This window comes from Glycine soja, chromosome 10 (genome assembly GCF_004193775.1).
Source record: "Glycine soja cultivar W05 chromosome 10, ASM419377v2, whole genome shotgun sequence".
Lineage (NCBI taxonomy): Eukaryota > Viridiplantae > Streptophyta > Magnoliopsida > Fabales > Fabaceae > Glycine > Glycine soja.
The window spans coordinates 19131378-19157387 of NC_041011.1; the positions used below are offsets into that span (position 1 = coordinate 19131378).

A 26010-nucleotide genomic window follows, 5' to 3' on the forward strand; every position below is an offset into this window, starting at 1 on the left:
GTTCTCATTCCTATGTATTTTAGAAAAATTTTGAGAAAATCACTAATCTTATAACTAGTTCAACACAAATATGTTTAATGATTAAACTTTACCAAAAAGTCAACGCATAAAAATAAAATAAAAGAAGAATAAAAATATCTTAACCATCGTATCAAACCTAAAAATATCTAACGGTAAAAAATTAACTTTCCAATGGTGGAGAAAAAAAACTTTACTTTCCCACGGTAAAGGTTGTCTAAAAACAATTTTAATTAGAATGTTACATGTTAAGTGGTTGAGTGATATTCAACTAGGCACACGTTTGAAGTTGTGTGATAAAGGATGAAAATGATTGAAATATTTGAAAAATTATAATGGATTTATCTTTTTCTATTAATTTTTGTTCTTTCTTTAGTTTTGCATTAGTATTCTGATTTATCCACTAATAAAATGTGGAAATTAGTCTTTTATCTGCCCATTAAAGAAATTTTATTAACCACTAAAATTAAGTTGTTTGAACAATAAATAATTAAATGAAGTAACTCGACCTTTCTAATATTATTCAAAAGTTTGAGACCCTCCATTTAATTAGGCATGCAAGCTTCACACAACTTGATCTTTGGAGATATTACATTGACATTTTCTCACTTGATAGATTAGAAGAATAATGCAAAACTAATGGGCGGAGTAAGAAAAAATAGGTAGGATCGAAAATGAAAAATTGATTATTATTCCACTAATCTATTAGTCATTTTTATTTTTCATTCGATAAAATTTAACTTTTATATTGGTTAGATATAAGACAAAAATAAAATATATAAGTGAGAGACATCTTTTATTTCATAAAGTAGCTTTTAGATTAAATTAGATTCAAATTTATCAATTTATCATTTTTAAAGACATTCTATAAAAATCAAATTGATTTTAAATTTATAATTTTACATATCACTTTACTATTTTATTAATTTTAAAGACTAATTTGATTGACTATTATATTTGAGAAATTAAATTACTGATATATTTTGTAAAAGTATATTGAATAAACAAAAGTTCACGAATCTAATTGAAAAAATTGTTTAGAAACTTAATTTTTTTGAAATAGTTTAAGGATCTGCTAAGTAATTCTTAAATTCTATTCAAAATTTTACTATATTCTCAACTCTATCTAAACTACTTCTAAATATGGTATTGTCATTTATTTAGATTTGTAACCAGTATTTTCAACTCTTATAGGTTACTATTCTCACATCTCTATTCTAGTATTCTCACATTTGTGGATTCTTAACTTAGTATTTTTAACTACAAACTCTTCAACAAATAAATTAAAGTTTTTAAAAGATTAAAAACATAACTGAATCTAATTTGAAAAGATAAATAATAGTTATTGAATTAAACAACTTCATCACAAATTAATCTTGAAATAAATTCATCTTTCAACCTTACTCCATCATAAAAACTAAATTAAAAAACCAAATTAGTAACAATTTCTGTCAACTTAAAACATGATCACTCCTTACATTACAGCACCCTAAATTTAATGAAGTTGTTTAATTCAAAAACTATATAAGTTGGTGTGAAACTTTGAAAACAAATCATCATTTTCTTTTAATTTTTTTTTAAAAAAGATAAACCAACACCACCACAGTCCACACCAGTCTGGAAAAGTCCTGTCACTTTTACAACTCAAGTTCTCTCTCTTTCCTTCCTTCCTTCCCATCTTCTTCCCCAAACTTCCTTGAAACTTCAAACCCTAAACTAAATAAAACTTTTAATTCCCCCATCAACCCCTCATCTAATTACTATTATTTTATTCAAATAATAATTATTAAAAAAAGCATTACTCAAACTCACTCATTTTTTTCTGAAATTTTCTTTCTTTCTTTCTCTGGTTCTTAAAAATGGGCACACCAAACCCAACCCAACCCGACAATGGGCCCTGATTCATTCCGCCGGCAATGGGAAAGCCCGGAGAACACCACCTTCTGCCTTCCGGTGTCGCCGCCGAGGATCCGCGGCGGAATGCGGCGTCTCCGCCGGGATGCGCCGTCGGATTCCGATGCCTCGTCGTCTTGCTTTTCTCGGTCGCGGTTTTCCTCTCCGCACTCTTCTGGCTACCACCGTTCGCTCACTTCGCAGATCCCAAGGATCTGCATATAAATTCTAAGTACAAAGGTGGGTTGTTAATCGTTTTTGGAACTGAATTTTCGATGATGTAACTTCCACTAATTCGCAGTTAACTTTCTTTATTTTTATTTTAGGAAAAGTTTTAATTGAGAAAATAAAATGACCGTGGAATTAATTGGTGGATCTGTTTCTCATTTTCTATAATTGTTTTAGAAAATAACAATGTGAGGGAAGATGTAGAGAAAGGATTGGTTTATAACTTATATAGGTATTTAATTTTTATTTTTTAATATTAGGTTTGTTATAAAACTTGTTAATATTTCCGCGTGTCGGCAAAATAGAACGGTCCATTGCGGTTTCTAATTTTCGTATTTTTTTTAATTGACCGATAGAAAAGATTGGTATTTGTGGGGGAAAAGTGACTTGTTTGTTGGATCGTGTTTTGGTGTTTTATTGTTATTATTTATCACTTTCCTGCATTTGATGTTGTGGACATAAGAAAATGCATCTGATATTTTCGAAATATGTTTAGAACTAATTGCAATTTTAATTATAATGATACACAGAAATTAAATTAATGGTGCACCTGAATACAAATAGTTTCCCAGTTTTAGGATCTGACAAAATCATATGCGTTGTCGTGAATTGTGATTTTCTTCTGAGAAGTTAGATCTTAGAATTTTGAAGCTTTTTTTGCTTGTTGAGAAGAAATTTCTTTAAAAGGTGTCTATGATGTCCACCATAGCCACTAGTTGCTAGGTGTAATTGTTACTCCATTGATATTGATATGAGCACTGAACATATCTTTCCTCGTAAGGATATGTTTGATTTGCATAAAACTTTACCTATCAGTGAAAGAATGAATGGAGGTGTTGAGAGTGATAACTTGAAGAACTATCAGAGGAGCTAATAGTGGAAATGAAAATTCAACAATGAGGGCTTGTTTGTTTTCAGTTTTAAAAACAAGAAAAGAAACAAACTCATTTGATTACAGTAGTTTTTAAAAGTTATTTTCAAAAGTAGTACATCTTGAATTTTTTAAATAAAAAAATCAGAACATCTTTAAGCTTTTTTTGTTTTTTTGTTTTTTAGTTCTGTTGTTTATACTCTTCCTTCTAGTATTCCATTTTCCTCCCCTATTCTTACTATCTAAAAATTAGATTTTGAAAATTGTTTTATTAAATAAAGTTTAAAAAACTAAAATAAAAAACACAATTAAACACACCCTAGGTGGTTAAATACTTGAGCAGAGAAAAAGTAACGGTGGAGGCAAGGGACATAGAAAATAAAATTAACAAGAGGAAAATGGCAATTTTGTTGGCTCATGCAATTTGGGGGCAGTAAGCACTGGCATATACGTAATTCTAAATATATTTCCTTTGATAACATACCTTTTTGCCTCATGCTTTTGCATGGAATGTCTACGATATCCGACACAATATGGTCATCTATGCTGCATCAAATTTATTTTCTTGTTGATATCTAGTTTAATTGTTGGAATGTTTAATGGGAATAATTTGCTTAGTTCATAAAGACATTAAATTAACTGTCTTTATGTGTGTTTTTGTTTTCACGTGTACTGGATTTAATAACAAAATAAATATTGAATGATTAATTCTATCTGAATAAAATCATTATTATTAGTAATAATGGCTCGATGATAAGTAACTGTACATGTCAGTAATGTTGTTACTTAAGATATATATAATTTTGATTGAGGTTTAAAGCTGTGGATATAAAATTGTTATAGTTTAAGCAATATGGCATTATTAGCACTCAACTGAAAAGGTCTCCTCTTGTTTTGTTTTAAGCTTTCTTTTTATGGCTACTTACAGTTTTTATGTCAGTTTCCTACTTTTGTTCCAAGAGCTATTTATTATATTATGTTGGAAAGTCCCACATCTCTTGCCCTCAGTTCTACCTAATGTCAATTGATTTAAGATGAAACCTTTTACTTAGTTCCTGGCTTCCTGCACATGTCACCTGTTTTTTTTATGATTGATAATTTAGAATAATATTGAAAAATATCCTTTGATCACATTAATATAGTTGCCACATACTGTAAGTTAAGATATATTCAGGATAGCCACATATTCAGTTTTTATCTTGCTAACAAAATCCAATTATAATAGTGTTCACCTTTAAAACTGAGAAGTTATCTCTTCCAGTTTGGTATTGATCCTATGGTGCATTATTTTTCCTGTGTCTTTTGTCATGCTGCTGAATGTGCTACTAAGTCTGATACAATCTTAACTTTTTTAGAGATAACATCCAATTGCTGAAAATGCATTTTGACTGAGAGGCAAGTGTTGCCTATTCAAAATGTGTATATTAATATGATGCAACATTTGATGATGAACCATTGAATGTTATCTTCAATTTTGTGATATATGAAATGACCTTGTAAGCGTATGTTTGTAAGCTTCTAACTCTCATATGTTACCATATATTGTTATATATTATACTAAATGCTTTATATGATATTGGAGGCAATGAAATTACTGATATAATCATGATTATCTAAACTTTTTACTGACATTGTTTTACTTTTCCAGATCATGATATTGTTGCAAGCTTTTATGTGCAGAAGCCAGTTTCTTTGCTGGAAGAAAACATCTTGCAGCTTTCTAATGACATTTTTGAAGAGATAGGGGTTCTCTCTACCAAAGTACCTCCCTCACTAGTTTTCTATTATGAACTTTTTTATTTTTTGAAGGATATTATGAACTTTATTAATATTTGATATTGATATCATTCTTATATTTCAAAACCAGGTGGTCATCTTATCTCTGGATCCCTTACCACAGTCAAACACGACAAAAGTGGTGTTTGCAGTTGATCCTGATAGTAAATATTCAGAAATGTCTGCAGCTGCCATTAGTTTGATTAGAGCATCATTCAAATACCTGGTTATACGCCAATCATATCTCCAGCTCTCTACATCCTTGTTTGGTGTTCCCTCTGTTTTTGAGGTGCTGAAATTTAAAGGAGGGATCACTATCATTCCACAACAGAGTGTGTTCCCTCTGCAAATGGTGCAGACATTATTCAACTTTACTTTGAATTTCTCCATTTATGAAATACAATCAAATTTTGATGAGCTGACAAGTCAGCTAAAGTCTGGACTACATTTGGCACCTTATGAGGTTTGTCATTATTATTTATCTTCTCACTGTTTTTGTTGTATGGCTTTTTATTGTAATTATTTTATGCCCCTTCTATTTGACTCCCTCCGTCTCATAATGATTGATGTTTAAGGTTTTTTCACATAGACCAAGAAAGCAAGTATTCCAAGAGAATTAACATTTATTAGGGAATAATTTTACTAAAATATCCTTGTTCTCTCGCTTAATTTCAATATATTGAGAAAAACCTAAGTGCCACATTGAATAAAGATAAGGCGAAGATAGAATATAAAAGTGGGGGACAACTCTCACCCCATGAGCTAGCTTTTGGGGTTGAGTTAGGCCCAAATCCACATTCTAAGGTGATATCAAAACCTATCCTAGATTCATTAAACATGCCACCCATCATAATATTCATGCACCAAGCCCAACAGTGCTGGACATGAGGGGCTGTATTGGGCAGAACCTAAGTTTCACATTGGCTTGAGATAAGGCAAATAGAATATAAAAGTGGGAGGCAACCCCCCATGAGCTAGCTTTTGGGGTTGAGTTAGCTCAATCCCACATTCTAAGACAATATATATGTATTAATGTATTATTAAGTCTTCTAATACATTATTTATTACAGGGCAAAATTGAAATTGATGTTTTAATATCTCATTGAAAAGTAAGAACATAGTCAATTTGGAATTTTTTTGAAAGGCTAAAACTGCAGTCATTTCTGATGTTAATGTCAAACCTGTGAATACCGCTATGTTCTTGTGTAATTACTCTGGATTCTGTTGTGGGATCTCAGTCAATTGCAAGTGATTCATGTTTGATATTAGACTCTAAGCACAAAGAATAGTAAATAGCATGAAAAATAAGCAAGCTTTCTTGTGTGTACTATAATCTTTATTTCATGATGATGAGAAGAGTATTCTATCCCTTCATAATATACATTACGTGTTCTTAATACTTGGAAGATTTCCAATGATATACTGATCCCACCAAGCTGATTTTCTTGTTGTTATGCAGAACTTGTATGTCATCTTATCAAATTCTGAAGGTTCTACAGTTACTGCTCCTACTGTTGTTCAATCATCTGTCCTACTTGCAGTTGGGATTCCACCATCAAAGGAGAGGCTAAAGCAACTGGCACAAACCATAATGGGACATCATTCATGGAACCTTGGGTTGAATAACACTCAATTTGGTAGGGTTAAGCAGGTTCGACTTTCATCTATCTTGCAACACTCCCTTCATGGCAATGGTGGTAATGGTTCACCTTCCCCTGCCCCTCAGCCTCATCCCCATCCCCATCCTCACCACCATCACCACCACCACCATCATCATCACCACCATAGTCACCACCACCATGCCCACGTATTTCCTGAAACTTCACCTGCACCTGCACCTACACCTACAACTGGGGAAGGTTCTACTTCACACAATTTTGGTGCCCCTGCTGCCCCTGCAAGAAGTTTGCCTGCTCCATGGAGAAGTTCTTATGCTCAACCTCCTAATTGTCGATTTGAGCATAGAAAGAGATCTCCCCGGAATAGTCAAAAACATGCTCATCTAACACCTGCAGTTTCCCCTACTAATGCTCCACACTATCCTGTTGCCTCACCATGGGTTGGACCTCCAGCACATGGCTTTCATTCTTCGGTTCCTGCTTTGAGTCCTTTACCAAATGTAGCATTTGCACATGCTGAGCCCCCTCCTAAGAATGAGCCATCTGCTGAACGTCCTAACTCACATTTTCAAGGGCCATCACCATCTTCATGTGAGTATTTTTAATGATAATTATTTGGATGAGCTAACACATTAACTCTAACTTAGAGGCAACAAGTTTTACAACTTTTTTTTGCATGCCCATATTTTAATATATCATTTATCAACTATCCTGGAGTTAGAAATGGTTAGCTTGATGAAGTTGAGCTTTCAAGGGATGTAAGAAAAGGAGGAATCTTCTCATTGTGTGTGGGCTCAAACTAACACCTCCGCATATGTTCTGAAAAGGTTCTTTCAATGTTTTGCATTTAAGCACACTTTCATGCTAGGGACATGCAGTGTATAGACTATAGAATCTATTACTTTGTTTTTGTTTTATTTGCCCTCTTTTTTCTCCGATCAAAATGTTCTTTATCTTGGAGACCGGCACAGTCTTGAAATGGAGGTTTCTAGTTCTTCAGTATTAAATTTAGGATTCTAGCATCATATTTTTTGATACATTCTTAGCTATTGAGTGCCTTTTACGAGGGTCCCGCTAAAGAGCGCAAACTTAGGTATTTTTTACATGAAATTCATCTGATAAAGGGAGAGGTGGAACTTCTATACAAAGAGTTTGAAAAAGTATGTTACTAACCTCTATCTCACTTGTTCTTCCTTTTGTTTGATTATTCCCTTCGTGCTTGCCTGAGCTTGAGACTTGAAGGTTTCACTGTATCTGGGTATTAACTATACTTGCAATGGACCATTGTTTAAGTTTTTATAAGTGGTAACTCATTATTGCCATGGTTAAGAAAATGGTACTAGAATAGCCGGTTCAATTAAAAAAAATCGGTGAACTGCTCTGCTTTTAAGTTCATTTAAGTCAGAACTGGCTGATTTCGTAACTGGCAGGAACCGTTTGAAATTCTATGAAAACCAGTAGACAACCATAGATAACTAATTGTTTTCTTATCTTAATTTTTCTTTCTTCAAAAAAAAAAAAACTCTTCTTAATTTTTGCATTCTGTTAATTTTTTTATTCAATAAAAATACTATTTTAACTTAATAAAGGCTGAATCTTAGTGACAAAGGTCCGTACACAAGGGTTTAATTTTTTATTGTTGACTTAGGTTACAGGATATATAATATGGCCTTTTCACACATTTAAAATTTCATTTGATTGTATTTTTTTAATTATTTTGTGTTTGTTTATAATATATAATATTATAAATGTATAATTAATTATTAGCCATTCTGGTTTGATCTAGTCGAATCATCGGAGTTGAACCATAAAACATTGTATATGACCATGAGGAAATATTGATTCCTTTTGACTGACACTGTTTTCGCAGCTTGTGCAGGTTGTGTTGGGACTGTCAAATGGACATCTTTAATGTTTTTAGTACTTGTATTACTTGTATAAACAAATTCTGAAGGTGAGCTACGCAAAGGCTAGCTTCACATCTGAGTGGATACAAGTTGTCCGTAAGAGTGTAAATAGTTGATTGAAAAAGATCCAAGATCAAATGTACCCTTTAAAAAAGGGAAAAAGAAAAAAAATCCAGACAGTGCATGAGTATTCAGGTCAAAGTCTACAAGTGACAGGCCTTGATTATATGCATCACTGCTGTTCTGTAACGTTAGATGGAAAAAGGAAATGAAAGGAAGAGATTTTTTTTTATAACAATTTCCCGTTTGGTTCTCATGGCTTATACTTGATTTTGTATGGTTCACTAAGCCAGCTAAAGATGTTGGCCTAGCTAGACAAGGGTTATTGCTTTGGGCATCAGTTGAATTGCTGGTACCCCCAGTAAATTTTGTAAATCCCAGTGTTATCCCTTCCTATTATAACTTCCTGAGTTGAATTGCTGGTACACCCAGTAAATTTTGTAAATTTCAATATTATCCCTCTCTTATAACTTCTTGTTCTGTGCTTTCCTTATCCATGCGAGATTTTTATTTCGTTGCGTTCACCTTCCTTCTTGTGAGAGATCTTTCGTGAGAGTTGCTCATTCGTTGTTGTGTACTCTTTGATGGAGGTGTGTTGTTTACGGTGGTTTGTCGGTAAGTAGTGGTTGTGTTGGTGGCTCTGGTTTGGTTATTAACGTCAGAGGTAAGGTCTTGATTTGGTTTTTTTTGCGTAATATTTATGGATTGATAATTTGTAAGTTATATAAAATTTATAGATTGATAATCCATAAGTTTTATGTTACTTATGGATTGTCAATCTGGGATTGTCAATCCATAAGTTCTTTTTAATTTTTTTTTATAATTTTTTTATTGTTTAATTAAATGAAATTAGAATTGTTAATTACAAAAACTTTTAAATAGATATAGTTTCAATATTCATTCGAAACTTGTAGTTTGTATAGTTTAAGTGATATTAATGTGAAAAGAATTTATACTTTTAATTTAATTTAGTCGTTTTAACATAAATTTGTTTTTTTGTCCTTTTTAATTTAATGTATTATATTAATAAATGCAATAAAAAAATGCAAAAATTATGTGATAGTATAATTAGGATGTGGTTAGGGATTTTTTTGTTTGTTATTGAAATTTTTCAATGTTTTGTTAAGATCGACGAAGATCAGTAAATGTATGATAACATAATGTCCGAAGAAGTTGGTATGAATGAACAAAATGAAGACGAAGTTAATGTGAATGAAGAAGTGTTCATCCAATGATGCAATGGATCATATCTATGTTTCTATTGAACTTCTATTATTTTCACATATGACCAAATGCTTCTAAGAAGTGTTGAAAACAGTTGTTTCCTTTTATTTATTTATTTAATTTAATGCTAATGAGCATGGGTACAATGTTTCCTTCATAATCACAATAATTAAAGAAGCTTCTCTAGTGTCATCATGATTGATTATTGAAGAATGCCGTGTGACCTCTATTACAACCTAATATTCAATATGCTTCCTTTAAGGTTTGCACAACAGCATGTCTAGATCTATGCATTCAAAACTAAAAGTATGTTAGAGCCTTGCAAGTTACAAATAATACTGAAAAGAATAAAGAAAGAGGAAGAAAACAAAGAACATAAAAAGCATTGATAGGATGGGAGAATATTTGTTAGTGTTTCAAAATTCAAGCTTTCAATTTTTATATTGCATGTTTGTCTTATTGACAAAGGTTAATAATTTTTTTTAACAAAAATTAATAAATAATCTTCAATTCTCAAATCAATTACGATCAAATCAAAATAAAAGGAAAACTACGTTTAATATAGTTAAAAATAAGACTTTTAAAAAAGAAGTAGAAGTTGTGTTAGCTGTATTTATTTATAGCTTATAAAGTCCATTTAAGTCAAAAGTTGTTCGATTAAAATTTTAAAAGTTTTACTTAAAACTAGTTATCTCATCAAATGAAAAAAAATATATTTATAAAATATCAAATGCTAAATTATTCGCTTGTCTCCTTAACTTTATTTTAACTTATAATTTGGTTCCTAATTTATTAAAATTTTTAAAATGGTTCCTTGAGTAAAATAGATCATTTTTATTTATTTTTATTTTAGGGTACAATTTTAAATTTCTTTTTATTGATTCAAGATGTGAAATTTATCTCATTGGATTAATCTACATAAAAATTATGAAACACAACAAATGCTAGGATCCAAAAAGAACATAAAAAGATAAAAATTGAATGAAAATATCTCACGAACAATAAAAAACTGAAATATATCTCAAATTCAAGCAAAAAAATTGTTCATAAAACTTGTTTTTCATGTGATTTTTCACCATGTTTATATTCCTTTTTGGTTTGAGTTTTATAATTTTCATGTCGATGAATCTAATGGGACAAGTTTCACGTCTAGAACCATTAAAAAAGTTTAAAATTGTTCCCCGAAATTGAAAACCAATAGTGTTTCAAAAAATATAAACGTGTTATAAAAGACATTACTAAAAAGATCATTTTACTGTTATTAATAAATAAGGAACGAAATTGTAACTTAAAATAAAGTTATTAAACCCCATGAGTAGTTTAGCCAATAAAGAAAAGTAATATGTAAAATTAACTTAATTTACATGAAATAATTTCAATTATAACAATGAGCAAAAATATTAGGTTTAAATAATTTTTAGGTTCCTGATATATATCCGATTTTTATTTTGAGTCCCTGATAAATTTTTGGTTAAATTGTAATTTTGGTCCCCTAATTTCTCAAATCCATGATTTTGGTCCCCTAATTTCTCAAATCCATGATTTTGGTCCCCCAGTCTTATAAATTGATGGTTTCAATCCTCCTGATAGATTAATTACAAACAATTCAAATTAATTGACTTATTATAAATTATTTAAAACTATTAATTATTAAAAATTAAATAAAAAACTATTAATCTTAATTTTTCACAACACTGTGCTCCTTCTCTTCTCTTCAAATACCTCTCTACCTTGACTGCTAACGCGACTCCATCAACAGTAACACTATGTTATGGTTAACGGTTTTTTATTAATTTTTTTAATGATAAATAATTTTTATTTAATTTATAATTAATTTAATATCTCTAATAATCACAATTATTAGTTAATAACTATAGGGGGCCAAATCGTAAATTTATAAAATTAGAAGGACCACATGTTACAACTAAAAATCAAGGGGACAAAATCACAAATTTGGAAAACTAGGGGGACTACAATTATAATTTAGCCTAAATTTTTCCGTTGTTTTGAGTCTTTGATATATTTAAAATTTTGTTTCAGGTATCTGTCATCTGTTAAGTAATGATGTGACACCATCCTAATGATTGATATATATTGGATGAACTGATGATATGATGTCACATCATCACTTACTGAAGGCAGAGACCCATAACAAAACTTTTAATATATTGGAGACTAAAAAAACAAAAAAATTGATTAGAGACTCAAAATAAAAATCAAATATATATCAAGGATTTCAAACATATTTAAGCCAAAATATTTTAAAAATTTATTTTAAAAAATGTCAAGATTAATTTAATTAATAAATTATTTAAATAATGATTTACAAATAATATATGTAACATTTATTGAATAAATTAAATTATTAGTATAAATGATGAAATAATTAAGTTATTCTATATTGTTAGAACACTTAGAAAAACGGTTACAAGAGTTTGAATGCTTGAGATAGAATTTATTACATGTTTGTAATTTCAACACTTCAAGTATTTATAAAGTTGCTGAGGAAGTAACCGTTGTGTCTAAATAACTACCTTCTTTTGTTTGATCATCGTCTGTTAGTGGAGCGATCCATTAAAGCATTAAATGCTTGTCACCAACTTGTCAATAAATTTTATAGAGCATTCTGCTTATCTTCCTTAATAAGCACTCCAAATATTGAAGTGATCAAAATATCACAAGAAGGGACTTGAATTGTGACTTTGCCAAATTTTCTTGAAACTTTAATCTTTTTGAATTTTTACTCAAGATTACCTTGGTGTTAAAAAAGTCTTGACATAGAAGTTCAAACACTTAGATAACTAAGCTCTCTAAGTGATTAGTCACAACACTCATTATTAAATGTTTGATATGATTATGTGAACCTAATTTCAATGCATATTTGCTCATGGTCAGAAAATCAATACTTAAATAAAAATATTTCTCATATTACTATTATTATGAAAGACCCAGTTTATGTTATGTAGATAAAGTACTCAAAATGTTGTGCTCAGAAAGCTATTGTTCAAAATATTGTTTCCAACTTTTCACCCCCAAAACTCTTTTCATGTTTTATGAAAGCTTTCATACTTTGATGCATATAATTGAACTGGTTTAAAATAGATCTTATGATCACAAAGATGAATTAGTTTCGATATGTCATTTTGCAAAACAATTAAGCTTTTTATGAAAACCTTCTTATGTATGCATTTTGACATGTGCCATTCTGATGCTCAAAATGCTCCATGCTCATAATGTAAAAAGGAGGGAAGAGAAGATTCAACATAGGCATTTTTATACTAGTTCACCCCAACCTTGGGCTACATCCAATTCTCACCCAAACTGATGAGATTTCCACTAACACAACCAACAACATGCTAGAACAACCAACTATTGGATTTTTACAACCTGCCAACAACCCATTGGGCTTCCAAACTAGCCAACTACTAGACCAACAACCCACTGGATTTCAACCTTGCCAGCCACTACTCGACTTACAATAGTAAATAGTTTCTATGTTTTTGACAACTTAAACACATATCTTTCACCTTTTTGAGGGATCCCATTTAGGGATGTAGTCTCTCTCTTCTATCTACTATCTATTACAAATTAAAAACTCAATATAGAAGTGGGTCACTCTCATAGAGAGGGTTTAAGAAGAAAATGCAGATTTCTCACTCAAAGATTTTGCTCAAGTTGTTCTTGTTTGGAACCTTCAACTTAGCTTCAAGATGCTCTTCAAAAAATCCCTTAATGCTTCCAAGAAGACTGTTGAAGTGGAGCCCACACAACTGATAAGCTTTTGGTGCAAGTAGACAGACATGACAGTTGTCATTATTCTTGTTGGGCTAATCGGGAATCTAGAAGGGGGTGAATAGATTCTTTTGAAATCTTTACCACTTCGTTAGTTAACTCAATTAAAATGACCCTCTTGATTAATCAACTTTTTCTCAAAAGATTGTTCCAAAAAGATTATCACAATCAAGAAAACAATGAAAACAAGATCATATGAAAAACATAGTTTTATGGTCCTTTAACATCAATGTTGAACAAGTGACCTCAATAACTTAAGAGGGGGGTGAATTAAGTTTACAAATTTCCCCTAATCAAATTTTTAATTCCCTCTTGAAATAGAATATGCAGACTTAATATGAATGAAGTAAAGAGCAATTCAATTGATACTTCTTTAAAATAAGCAAAGTAAAAATAAAATGCAATAAATTAAAGAAGTTTAGGGAAGAGAGCAATGCTTTGAACCACATAGGGATACCCTTCCCTTGTGTTCAAAGATCTTTACAAATCAAGAGACCCACTGTCTCTTGAATAATAGTTGTTTGCTTTGAAGTACGAAGAAGATTTCTCTCTTATAGAGAAGAATGTTGCAAGATGAAGATCTTATAAGAATCCTTATTGATTTTGCAAGTGTTTGACCAAGACATTCTTTTGAGAGGATAGGACAATTATTGTTCTGAAAAAATCTAAAGAATTTCGAACTCAAGTCACATATTTATAGGCCTTTGATGACCTTTCAAAAACTTGTGAACAGTTGTGACTTTTCAAAGTTATTTTCAAAATTTCCTCATTAGTAATCGATTACAGATATATGGTAATTGATTACACAGTTAATTTTGAGGAGTTATGACTCTTCAGATTTTTGAATTTCAAACTTTCGTGACTGGTAATCAATTACACAACTGTTGTAATCGATTACAGGTTTAAAATTTAAATTCAAAACTTTCTGAAAGTTGTTTAAAATAGTTTTGTCTCTGGTAATTGATTACAATCTCTTTGTAATCGATTACACATTCAAAATTCAAATTCAAATGTTTTCTAAAACTGTTTAAAACTTATTTTTGCTTCTGGTAATCGATTACAACTTCTGGTAATCGATTACCAGAGAGAAAACATATTTTCAAAAATAGCTTTACTTAAAAACTTTTGTAAGATGTTTTGAATAATTAACCTAAGGCCAAACCTTTGCAGTCTCTTTTAAGGGATTCTTTTAACATACAATGGACTAATTGTTAATCGTTTCTCTTGAATTCTTGATCTTGACTTTGATCAATCTTGAATAGCTTTCATCTTTTTGGCATCATCAAAAGCTTCATACAACATATGCTTTTACAATCAATTCCATTTCCAAGATTGAATTACAAAACTAAGGGTTTGGGAGAAAGAGAATCACACAAGAGTTTATGTTGGTTCAGTTCATACATGACCTACATCCAATTGTTCTAAGACCACTTAGAATTTCCACTCTTAGAGAATTAAGTACAAACATTATGCACATGCAATTCTCTAGATTCTACTTTTCCCTTGATCCCTACAGGAGAGACAATAAAAGTTGAAACCCTATCAACTCACAAAACTCTTGGTAACCCTAACCAAAAATTGAATCCAAAAAGAATTTCAGAATAGGAACGAAAACAATTGAATTTGTAGATCTCAATATCTTCAAGCTCTTCTTGTAAGATGATCAAATCACGATGCAAAATGAATGGATCTTTGATCAGCTTCAATCTCCAAAAGAAATGCAGTGAAATTCCTTAGATGACTCTGTTGAAGTATTTCTCAAAGATTGAATGTATCAAGAGTCTCTAAGGAAAAGAACATAAGAGGGTATTTATAATTTTGACATTTAAAGCAGATTTAGTCAATTATAGAATATGGTAATCAATTAATACATCAAAATCCTCTTTGTTTTGCATTTCCAGAAACTTGGAAATTGATTACATGAAATGGTAATCGATTATTTCATCACACAGTGAGCTTCTTAAGTTTAGAGAAGCAGTCTAATCAATTATCTGCTAGGGTAATTGATTATCCTAAGTTACATAATCTTCCTTCTTCTAAAACTGGCTTCCATAATTGTTTACTAAACCAAGCAGTCGATTAATTTGATAGTGCTAGCCAAATTTCAAGTAGAAGTGAGATCTGGTGCTGACTCTTAGAAAACTTAAGAGATCAATCCAATTGTTCCACATTTTTTATCCTCACTAATCATGTAAAAGAACTGAATCTATATATCACACAACATGCCTAGTCTAAAACAATCAATACAAGTGTCACATCTATTAAACATGTTTGGTATTGTAAAATTATCAAACCAAAACTAAAACAAGGGGCTTTAAGCTTTGATCCAATAATCTCCCCCTTTTTGGATTTTGATAATGCCAATTCCATATGTGTTTTGATGTTTTTCTCCCCAATGTACCTGTTCTACAACATGCTTAGAAAAGACATTAGTAGCATCTTTCAATCCAAGCAATTAGGTATGTTGACCTTCTTCCACAGTTCCTTTTTCCAAAATTTGTAATTACTCTTTTTACGCATAAGTGGTTTACCGGAAAGTGCACCGGATCGTCAAGTAAATAATTAAAACGGAATGATCCGAGTATCAAACACAGGGAACTTGTTCATTTAGCAAAGTTGTGTTCAATAATCAGACATTTTGTAAATAGAAATTAATATGTGTGAATTGAAGTAAAAGTGTACTCTATCCTAATGAAAACAATAAACGCAAGCAAGAAAGTGTGAAAAACAAATTATCTAAAGGCGTTGGGTCTTCCTACCAAGCATGTTGATGCAATTAAAGATGTTTCTCTAATTAAGGATGTTCCTGTGTTCTATGCTGAAGGCTCAAGTACTAAACCTCGATGTCTCACAATTTTAGACTAATTTAAACTAAACTTCGTTCTTAGATCCCTCTTGTTGAACTTGGATTAATTTAAACAGCATTATAATCACATCATAATAAAAACTAAAACCCTGCACCCTATCCCTAGCAATGCAGTTATCTAGCCCTGCTCTATCAATTTCTAAGGAAACAATACATTTCCCAATGCTAAAGTTCCTAACAGCACACACCAATGGTTGATCAGACCAAAAGCATGCAACAATCAAGCACCGATATAAGCAATGAACACATAAAATACACTTAATTAGATATGAAAAAGGTTTTACATCAACTATTCAATAGAAATCCCCAACTGAGGGGTTTAGCCTTCCATGGCAAGGAAGCTCCTTTTACAATAAAGAAAGGGAATCAAGAGAAATTGCTTGCTTACACAGGAGGGGGGATGTCTCCTCCACCTCTTGGCACCTCACAATCACTCAAAATCTCCCTAACCTCTCTAAAAGTTGAGAACTTGCCTCCATGCTCTGCTTCTTCGTTCTCTGTAGTCCATACTCAGAGGCTCTCTGTTGTCTCCCTCTAAAAGCTCTCTCCTCTTTTATGTGCAAATCAGGCTTAAAAAGGGCTCAAAAACCTAAACGTCGTGCTTAGCGCTAATTTCACGCTTAGCGCGAGTAAGTGAATTTGAGCTTAGCGCCAATCTTGCGTTGTGCCTGGAAAGCGACAGATGACTCGCTTAGCAAGCTGATATCGCGCTAAGCGCAAGCTTGCATAGCAGATGCTCTTCCAGATTCCCTTGACTTGCTAAGCACTCTTGTGCTGGGCTTAGCCGTTGATACGCACTAAGCGCACGAAGCTCACTTAGTGCGACATCCACTTTGGCACTTCTTCAAATTTGCTCGTTTTTGCCTGAAATTGAAGAGAATTTAACATTAATTCCATATAAAGAGGCTTCTAATGAACAAAGATCAAAGAAAAGAAAAATTCATGTACAATCCTAGAAAAGAACTATAAATTGGGGAAAATATACATATTTTGTAAAAGTTTTCTGTACAAAAGTTAGTCGTATAAGACGACTAACAAGGTACAACTGAACAATACAATCAATCATCAATCTTTCTCCCCCTTTTGTCATCGCAAGGCCAAAAAGTGTGTATAAAAAAGAGAATAACAAATAAAATCATGACACACAAGGTAGGAAAATAGAGCGATAGCATATTTCATTGATTAAAAGAAATCTTACAAGCATGATTAATCATATCACAAAATAACCAAAGCATAGTAATCATAGCAGAAAACATAATGTTAAGCCTAGACTATATCCTAAAGATCTTAGAGGCAAACTATCCTAGGCTCTAAGGAGGTCCTAGGGGGATAGCTAAGGGGTTAAATGTCATCCACATGAGGTGTGATGCAATTCTCCCTAGGAAGGGACCAGTTGTAACACCCTAATATATATCTATATATTGTTAGTAAATATGTTTGATGTTTGATTATATTCGTTGTGTTATTTTTATCCGTAATTATTTTCAAGGAGGTGAGTTTAATTAATAGAGAGGTGTGGGTAGATAAGGGTCTAGCTTCTCAAAGAAGCCTCTTGAGAAAACTTCTCAAAGAAGCCACGATGAAGCTTCTTGAGGAAGCCTCTTAATGAAGCTTCTTGAGGAAGCTACATGAGCTGCCTCGGTAAAAATGCTTCCCAGCCTTCGTTAACTGTTGGATCTTCTGGAAATGAGGTTTGCAGCTTCACAAGACACTTGTCCATGATCTAACCGTTGGGATCTTTGAGAAAATGTCTGGAGTATGCGCAAAGCTTCTATTCCCGAGAGTATTTCTCATTTATGGATTTCAGCCTTTGCTTTCGTGTAGCTTAGGAAAAACACCATTTCTTCTTCTTTCTTTCTTCCAAAGCCATTTCTAACGTCCCAAGCACTTTCTCCATCACCCACAACCACCATTAGCCACCACAAACTGCTGTTGTTCTCCGTTGCAACCCCACACTGAGAGGAACCCTTCGATCGAAGCGGAATCTTCCAACTTGGCTCGCGGTTTCGGTAAAGAACGAAATCCTAGTCTGACCTTTCGTTTTCCTTCGAGGTAACCATGGTTCTACGCTTGTTTCTTGTTAGTTTCAACTTGTCTTTGCATCTTTTCTGACTTTGGAACAGCCATTGCATGTCTTATGCTTCCTTTGAAAAACCCTAGAGAAAGAGACTTTGTAAACGTTATCCTTTCATGAAATGCATGTTATTTTCGTAACCTACACTGAACCCCGGTCACATTGGCATGGTCAGAATTTCCAAATGATGTTCCTTTGTAAAACCTGAAATGCTCTCAGCGCTCTTATGTAGTGACGTGGGTGTTTGACCCAGAGCATTGTTATTAGCTTTGTTTTCTAAAATCCATATTAAGTGTCCTTCGTTTTGGTATGGTAGAGGATTGCATGGAACCGACGAGCAAGGAAGAAAAGGAATCTTCAAGTGACGCGACGAGGAACACGCGGGGTAGCTCACGATAGGTGAGGGGAGTTTATTATAAAATTTACCGTTTTAACACCATAGTTAGGGTCAGGGAACCTAGCTATGAGGATATTTGCCTGTCCCTGTTGCATGCTGATTTTTCTTCAAAGAAAATTACGTTTTGACTAATGGGATGCGATAAAATTGTTATTGATATGCATGCTGGTTTTTTTTCAGGAGAACCTATGTTTTTGATGAATGGGATGCGATATATATATGTGTGTGCGTGTGTGTGTGTGTGTGTGTGTGCGTGTGTGTGTGTGTGTGTGTGTGTGTGTGTATGTGTGTGTGTGTGAAATGCGATTTGTTGTTGATGTCGCTATTAAGGATTTTAATTGATATGTGATGATAATGATAATTATGATGATATTGATTTGAGATGACGTTGTTAATAAAGACCATGTCAACATGAATTGTTATTATTGATGAATATGTGAATATGAAATGAGGTTGCTGTTGTTGTTGATAACGTCATTGAGATGAGATGATATTTATGTTGTGAATGACATGGAAATGGAATGTTGATTGATGTTGGAAATGCATTGGCATGTGCATGTTGTGGAAAGAAAAACAAGAGAGAAAAGGAAAAGGTAATGAAAGAGTGGAAGAAATAAGTCAAGATGAAAGAGAGAAAATAAGAGAGGAAGAAAGAAGAAAAATAAAGAAAGAAATGAAAAGAGAAAGACATGCCTCCTATAGTAGTTGATGTGCCATTATTTTATCCTATTTCTTAAACCTTTTTGCACCATTTTAATTACTGATTAGTCTTAATTGTCAAATTAATTAGGCAGTTTTATTATTTGGGCTCATTCAGCTAATTTGATGTTTTTAATCTAATTTCAGGAATTAATGAAGTATTGAGCTTGAATCCAGAATTGGGCTTGGACTTGAAGAGGGCAGACTATTTTATTCTACAAAATTTTATCTGATCTAGACTTTATTTATCTTATCTAGATATTATTTAGATTTGATCTCATCTAGATATTATTTCATCTAGATCTTATCTTATCAAGATTTTATTTTATTTATGGGCTTGGATTTAAAACAGATTTGTAAGCTTTGGGGCTGGGAAACTATATAAGAGCACCAAGGTTCTAATTTAGTTCTCTTCTCTCTCTCCTCTCTCTCCTGTTTTTCGTTTTTAGTTTTAGGCTTTTCTTCTTCTTTTAGACACTTTTTCGTTTCGCAATTCCAGTTTTTACTTTTCGTTTCAGCAATAAAATTTCGTTCTTCAATCTATAATTTTGTTCTCTATTGATTAATGAAAGGCTAACTCTCCAGCGTTGTTTTCTCTTGAGGATCAAGCACAGTTCTCTTTGAGGTTCTATTATTACTATTAAATTCTGTTCAGTTTTTCCTCTTCACTAATTACTCTAATTTGTTGCTATTAATTCATGCATGCTTAGTGCTTGACTAATTGTCTCTGCGCTTAATTTACGTTCATGCTTAATGATCGTTTATGATTAATTGGTGTATGTGTTGCTTAATCACATAATGAATGCCTTATGTTAAATTTCGCTTAGTAATTTAATTTAGGGTTAGATTAAGTGGTTGAACTGATAAAGGATAAACTCTCGTAGCCTAGGATAAGAGACTTGCTTGTGAATCAAGGGGAAGCAACGTGTTTTAATTCTGATATTTTATAATTCACATCTATTCACTGTTTAATTTACAAAAGCAAACAACCCCCCCCCCCAATTCGTTACTATTTTCCTACTATCTGTTATGAACATTTGATTTATCATTGCTCGTTGGGAAACGACCTAGGATCACTTCCTAGTTACTGCATTTTAATGTTTATTTGATTCGGGTACGGCGTCGATCAAATTTGGCGCCGTTGCCGGGGAGCAGTGTCCAAAGGTTCATAATAACTAGTGATTCGTGTTTTATGTTTAGTTGTTTTAAGTTTTCGTGTTGTGTTAGTGTTGTTTAGTGTCGTTTAGTGTCTTGTTATTTTGTTTAGTGTGGTGTTTTGTTTTAGTTTTTCTGTTTAGCGCTTTCCCTGTTTCAGTTTTTGTGTTTTGCTGTGAATAGTGCTTTGCGATGGATTTAGCGACCACTTTTGCTGATATGGAAAATAGAGTTGTAGTGCAAATCCCTTAGCGACTGAATTAGTGACTACTATTGACAATTTAATTGGTGATTTTTGTTTTGATAGTTAGGGTTGTTATTTTTGGCTGAATATTGGTGTTGTTGGTTCTTTTGATCCATATTTTGTGGGAAAAATAGCTGGAGCCCTTAGTTTGGTTAGATTTGAAAGTTCCAAAAAAAAAATTAGAGAGTTTGATTTTTGTCAAAACTTCAAACGGCCATAACTTTTGCTCCGAGTATCAGAATGACTATTATTATATATGTATTTGGGGTAGAAAAAAATCTCATGTTTACTAGTTTTTTTTTTAAGTTTTATTGTTTTATTTTTCTAAACTTTCCTTAGGTAGTTTCCACAGTTAGACTTTGAATTTTTGTCTGAAAATTTTTGTGCTATCTTTTCATGATTTTAGGGTGTTGCTCACAAAATTTCAAGTCATTTGGATATTATTTGAGGGTAGTTGTAGTTCAAGCCTACACTGTTACTTGCATAAGAAGGCAACTAGTTGTGCATGCTGAATGTAGTGTATGACTAGAGGCAATCCATCTGACTTACAACCCTTTGATCCTGAGATAGATAAGACATTTCATAAATTAGTTAGGCATCATCTTGTACCTTTTGAGCATCCTGAGCATTCTGTTATTGGTGATTTTGAGCATCCTGATTTAGAGCATTATAATTTTGAACATTCTGAGAACATGACACAACCTCCACCCCGTGAGAGGACTCTAAGGGAAATGGCTGCACCTGATTTCACTTACGAAAGCTTGTGCATCCAATACCCTGATGAGGATGTCCCATATGTTCTTAAAATTGGACTGATCCATTTGCTTCCAAAGTTTCATGGCCTTGTAGGTGAAGACCCGCACAAACATCTGAAAGAATTCCATATTGTCTGCTCCACCATGAAACCCCCAGATGTCCAGGAGGATCACATATTTTTGAAGGCTTTTTCTCATTCTTTAGAGGGAGTGACAAAGGACTGGCTATATTACCTTGCTCCAAGGTCCATCACGAGCTGGGATGACCTAAGGAGAGTATTCTTAGAAAAATTTTTCCCTGCTTCCAGGACCACAACCATCAGGAAGGATATCTTAGGTATTAGACAACTCAGTGGAGAGAGCCTGTATGAATACTGGGAGAGATTTAAAAAACTATGTGCCAGTTGCCCTCACCACCAGATTTCTGAGCAGCTTCTTATGAAGGACTCAGTAACATGGAGAGAAGTATGATTGATGGTGCCAGTGGTGGAGCCCTTGGAGACATGACCCCTGTTGAAGCCAGAAATTTAATTGAAAAGATGGCTTCCAACTCCCAACAGTTTAGTGCCAGAAATGATGCTATTGTCATTAGAGGAGTGCATGAAGTAGCCACGAATTCATCTTCATCAGCTGAAACTAAGAAGCTTGAGGGTAAACTAGATGCCTTGGTTAACCTAGTAACCCAACTGGCCATGAATCAAAAATCTGCACCGGTCGCAAGACTCTGTGGTTTATGCTCCTCTGCTGACCACCACACAGACCTTTGCCCTTCTATGTAGCAACCTGGAGCAATTGAGCAGCCTAAAGCTTATGCTGCAAACATTTACAATAGACCTCCTCAACCTCAGCAGCATAATCAACCACAACAGAACAATTATGACCTCTCCAGCAACAGATACAATCCCGGATGGAGGAATCACCCTAATCTCAGATTGTCTAGCCCTCAACAACAACAATAGCAGCTTGCTCCTTCCTTCCAAAATGCTGCTGGCCCAAGCAGACCATACGTTCCTCCACCAATCCAGTAATCGCAACAGCCCCAGAAACAACAAACAGTTGAGGCTCCTCCACAACCTTCCCTTGAAGAACTTGTGAGGCAAATGACTATGCAAAACATGCAGTTTCAACAAGAGACCAGAGCCTCCATTCAGAGCTTAACTAATCAAATGGGACAATTGGCTACACAGTTAAATCAACAACAGTCCCAGAATTCTGACAGATTACCTTCTCAATCTGTCCAGAATCCCAAAAATGTGAGTGCCATTACATTGAGGTCGGGAAAGCAGTGTCAAGGACTTCAACCAGCAACATCCTCCTCATCCGCAAATGAACCTGCCCAATTTCACTCTACTCCAGAAAAAGATGATGACAAAAATTTAAAGAGTAAGTTACCTAACAATTTCTATGCAGGTGAATCTCCCACTGGTAATTATGATTTACAGAAGCAACATATCCCTCTTCCATTCCCTCCAAGAGCAATTTCCAACAAAAAAAATGGAAGAGGCAGAGAAGGAGATCTTGGAAACATTTAGAAAAGTAGAGGTAAACATACCTCTACTGGATGCAATAAAGCAAATTCCAAGATATGCTAAATTCTTGAAGGAGCTGTGCACTAATAAGCGGAGGCTTAAAGGAAGTGAAAGAATTAGTATGGGTAGAAATGTCTTCACATTGATTGGTAAATCTGTTCCCCAAATCCTTGATAAATGTAAAGATCCAGGTACATTCAGCATACCTTGTATTATAGGGAACAATAAGTTTGACAATGCCATGCTAGATTTAGGAGCTTCTGTTAGTGTTATGCCTCTGTCTATTTTTAATTCTCTATCTCTTGGTCCTTTGCAGTCAACTGATGTGGTAATTCATTTAGCTAATAGAAGTGTTGCCTATCCTGCTGGTTTCGTAGAGGATGTCTTAGTTAGAGTTGGTGAACTGATTTTCCCTGTTGATTTTTATATTTTGAATATGGAGGAGGGATTTTCTAAAGGATCAGTTCCCATCATTCTAGGCAGACCTTTTATGAAAATTGCTAGAACTAAGATAGATGTATATGCAGGCACACTATCTATGGAGTTTGGTGATATAACTATTCATTTTAATATTCTTGCATCTGAAGATCTTTCTGTATTCCGCGCTGAAATAATTGACCATATTGTTGATGAATACATGATTGATCTGCATTCTAATTTGCATGCCTGTCACTCCTCATGCATTGAATTTGAATTTATACTTGATCATATATCTGAATTTGATGTTGAGAGTGAATTTGAATTTGATATTGATTACATGTCTGGTGATGTTTTACCTCTTGAGATTGATTTTAAAGAGTCAGATAGAACTAACCATGTTTCAGGAAGTACACATACTTCTGACTTTCTTTATGAGGTACAGGCTGAGAAACCATCTCTTTCTACCACTATCCAGTCGACCACACCAGAATTGAAGTCTCTACCATCAAATTTAAAATATGCTTACTTGGATGATAGCAAAAGTTTTCCAGTAATTATATCTGCCTTCCTTGCTGATGAGCAAGAGGAGAAGCTGTTATCAGTTCTCAAGAAGCATAAGAAGGCAATAGGCTGGACCCTAGCGGACATTCCTAGTATTAGCCCATCCACATGTATGCATTGGATAAATTTAGAGGATGGGGCTAAACCAGTAAGACAGCCACAAAGAAGACTCAACCTGGTGATTCTTAATGTAGTGAAGAAGGAGGTAACCAAGCTTTTGCAAGCTGGAATCATTTATCCTATCTCCGATAGCCAATGGGTGAGTCCCGTCCAGGTAGTCCCGAAGAAAACCGGCCTCACCGTCATAAAAAATGAGAAGGAGAAGCTGATTCCTACTCGGGTGCAGAACAGTTGGAGAGTCTGCATTGACTATAGGAGGCTGAACCAGGTTACCAAAAAGGACCATTTTCCCCTGCCATTCATTGACCAGATGCTTTAACGCCTGGTAGGTAAATCTCACTACTATTTCCTTAATGGTTTTTCTGGTTACATGCAAATCACTATTGCTCTTGAGGATCAGGAAAATACCACATTCACCTACCCCTTCGATACTTTTGCCTATAGGAGGATGCCTTTTGGCCTGTGCAATGTCCCCAGTACCTTCCAGCGGTGCATGATTAGTATTTTTAGTGATTTTTTAGAAAATTGCATAGAGGTGTTTATGGATGATTTCACTGTATATGGATCCTCTTTTGATGTTTGTTTGGATAGGCTGGAAAAAGTTTTGAATAGATGCACTGAAACTAACCTTGTTCTAAATTTTGAAAAATGTCATTTTATGGTTGAGCAAGGTATAGTTTTAGGCCACATTATTTTCAAAAAGGGCATTGAAGTTGATCCTGCAAAAATTTCTGTTATTTCACAATTGCCTTACCCCTCCTGCATGCGAAAGGTGCAATATTTTCTTGGTCATGCAGGATTCTACAGGCACTTTATAAGAGATTTTAGCAAAGTAGCCCTTCCACTATCCAACTTGTTGCAAAAGGAGGTGGAGTTTGACTTTAATGATAAATGCAAAGAGGCTTTTGATTGCCTCAAAAGAGCACTGACTACCACCCCCATCATCCAGGCACCCAACTGGACAACCCCTTTTGAGCTTATGTGTGATGCATCCTTTTATGCATTGGGGGCTGCCCTTGCTCAGAAAATTGATAAATTGCCCAGGGTGATATATTATGCTTCTAGGACTTTAGATGCTGCCCAAGCGAATTATACTACTACTGAGAAAGAGCTACTAGCCATAGTTTTTGCTCTTGAAAAATTTCGTTCTTATTTGCTTGGTACTCGCATTATTGTTTATACTGACCATGCAGCTTTAAAGTACTTGTTGAAGAAGGCTGATTCAAAGTCTAGGTTGATCCGATGGATGCTCTGACTCCAAGAGTTTGACTTGGAGATCCGTGATAGGAGCAGAGCACAAAATTTAGTTGCTGATCATTTGAGTCGGATCGAACATGTGTCTGATGAGGACTTACCTATTTGGGATGATTTCCCAGATGATCATTTATATATATTGTATAGTATTTCTGATTCTCTTTCTACTCCCTGGTTTGCTAACATTGTCAATTATTTAGTTGCTTCTGTTTTTCCTCCCTTAGCATCTAAAGCTCAAAATGATAAAATTAAAAGTGATGCTAAGCATTTTATTTGGGATGACCCCTACTTGTGGAAATTGTGCAGTGATCAGGTCATTAGACGATGCATTCCAGATCATGAGATTGACTCAGTCCTGCAATTCTATCATTCTTCCGCACCGGGAGGTCATCTGGGTGTTCATAGGACAACTCACAAAGTTCTTGTCTGTGGCTTTTATTGGCCCACCATCTTTAAAGATGCGTGGAAGATTTGTAGCACTTGTGAGCAGTGTCAAAGAGCAGGAAGTGCACTTACATGGCGACAACAAATGCCTCAGGAACCTATGC

At 33.8% G+C, this 26010-nt stretch overlaps 1 protein-coding gene and 1 non-coding gene across 4 annotated transcripts; one reads left to right on the forward strand and one right to left on the reverse strand.

The window, feature by feature from the left end:
- Positions 1 to 1607: 1607 nt before the first annotated feature.
- Positions 1608 to 8844, forward strand: LOC114372458. Of its 3 annotated transcripts, XM_028330023.1 has the most exons (6): positions 1608 to 2151; positions 4659 to 4771; positions 4878 to 5249; positions 6246 to 6996; positions 8276 to 8350; positions 8402 to 8844. In XM_028330023.1, the coding sequence occupies exons 1-5, from the start codon at positions 1935 to 1937 to the stop codon at positions 8344 to 8346; spliced, it is 1524 nt and encodes a 507-aa protein (XP_028185824.1). In that variant the 5' UTR covers positions 1608 to 1934; the 3' UTR covers positions 8347 to 8350; positions 8402 to 8844. The 3 variants fall into 3 exon arrangements, with proteins under 3 accessions (XP_028185824.1, XP_028185825.1, XP_028185823.1); XM_028330024.1 differs by having other exon boundaries at positions 8285 to 8844; XM_028330022.1 differs by having other exon boundaries at positions 1609 to 2151; positions 8276 to 8844.
- A 13049-nt stretch (positions 8845 to 21893) lies between these two features.
- On the reverse strand, positions 21894 to 22000 carry LOC114372730. The gene has a single exon (XR_003658298.1). It is a non-coding gene; the product is annotated as a small nucleolar RNA R71 (small nucleolar RNA).
- Between the last annotated feature and the right edge of the window lie 4010 nt (positions 22001 to 26010).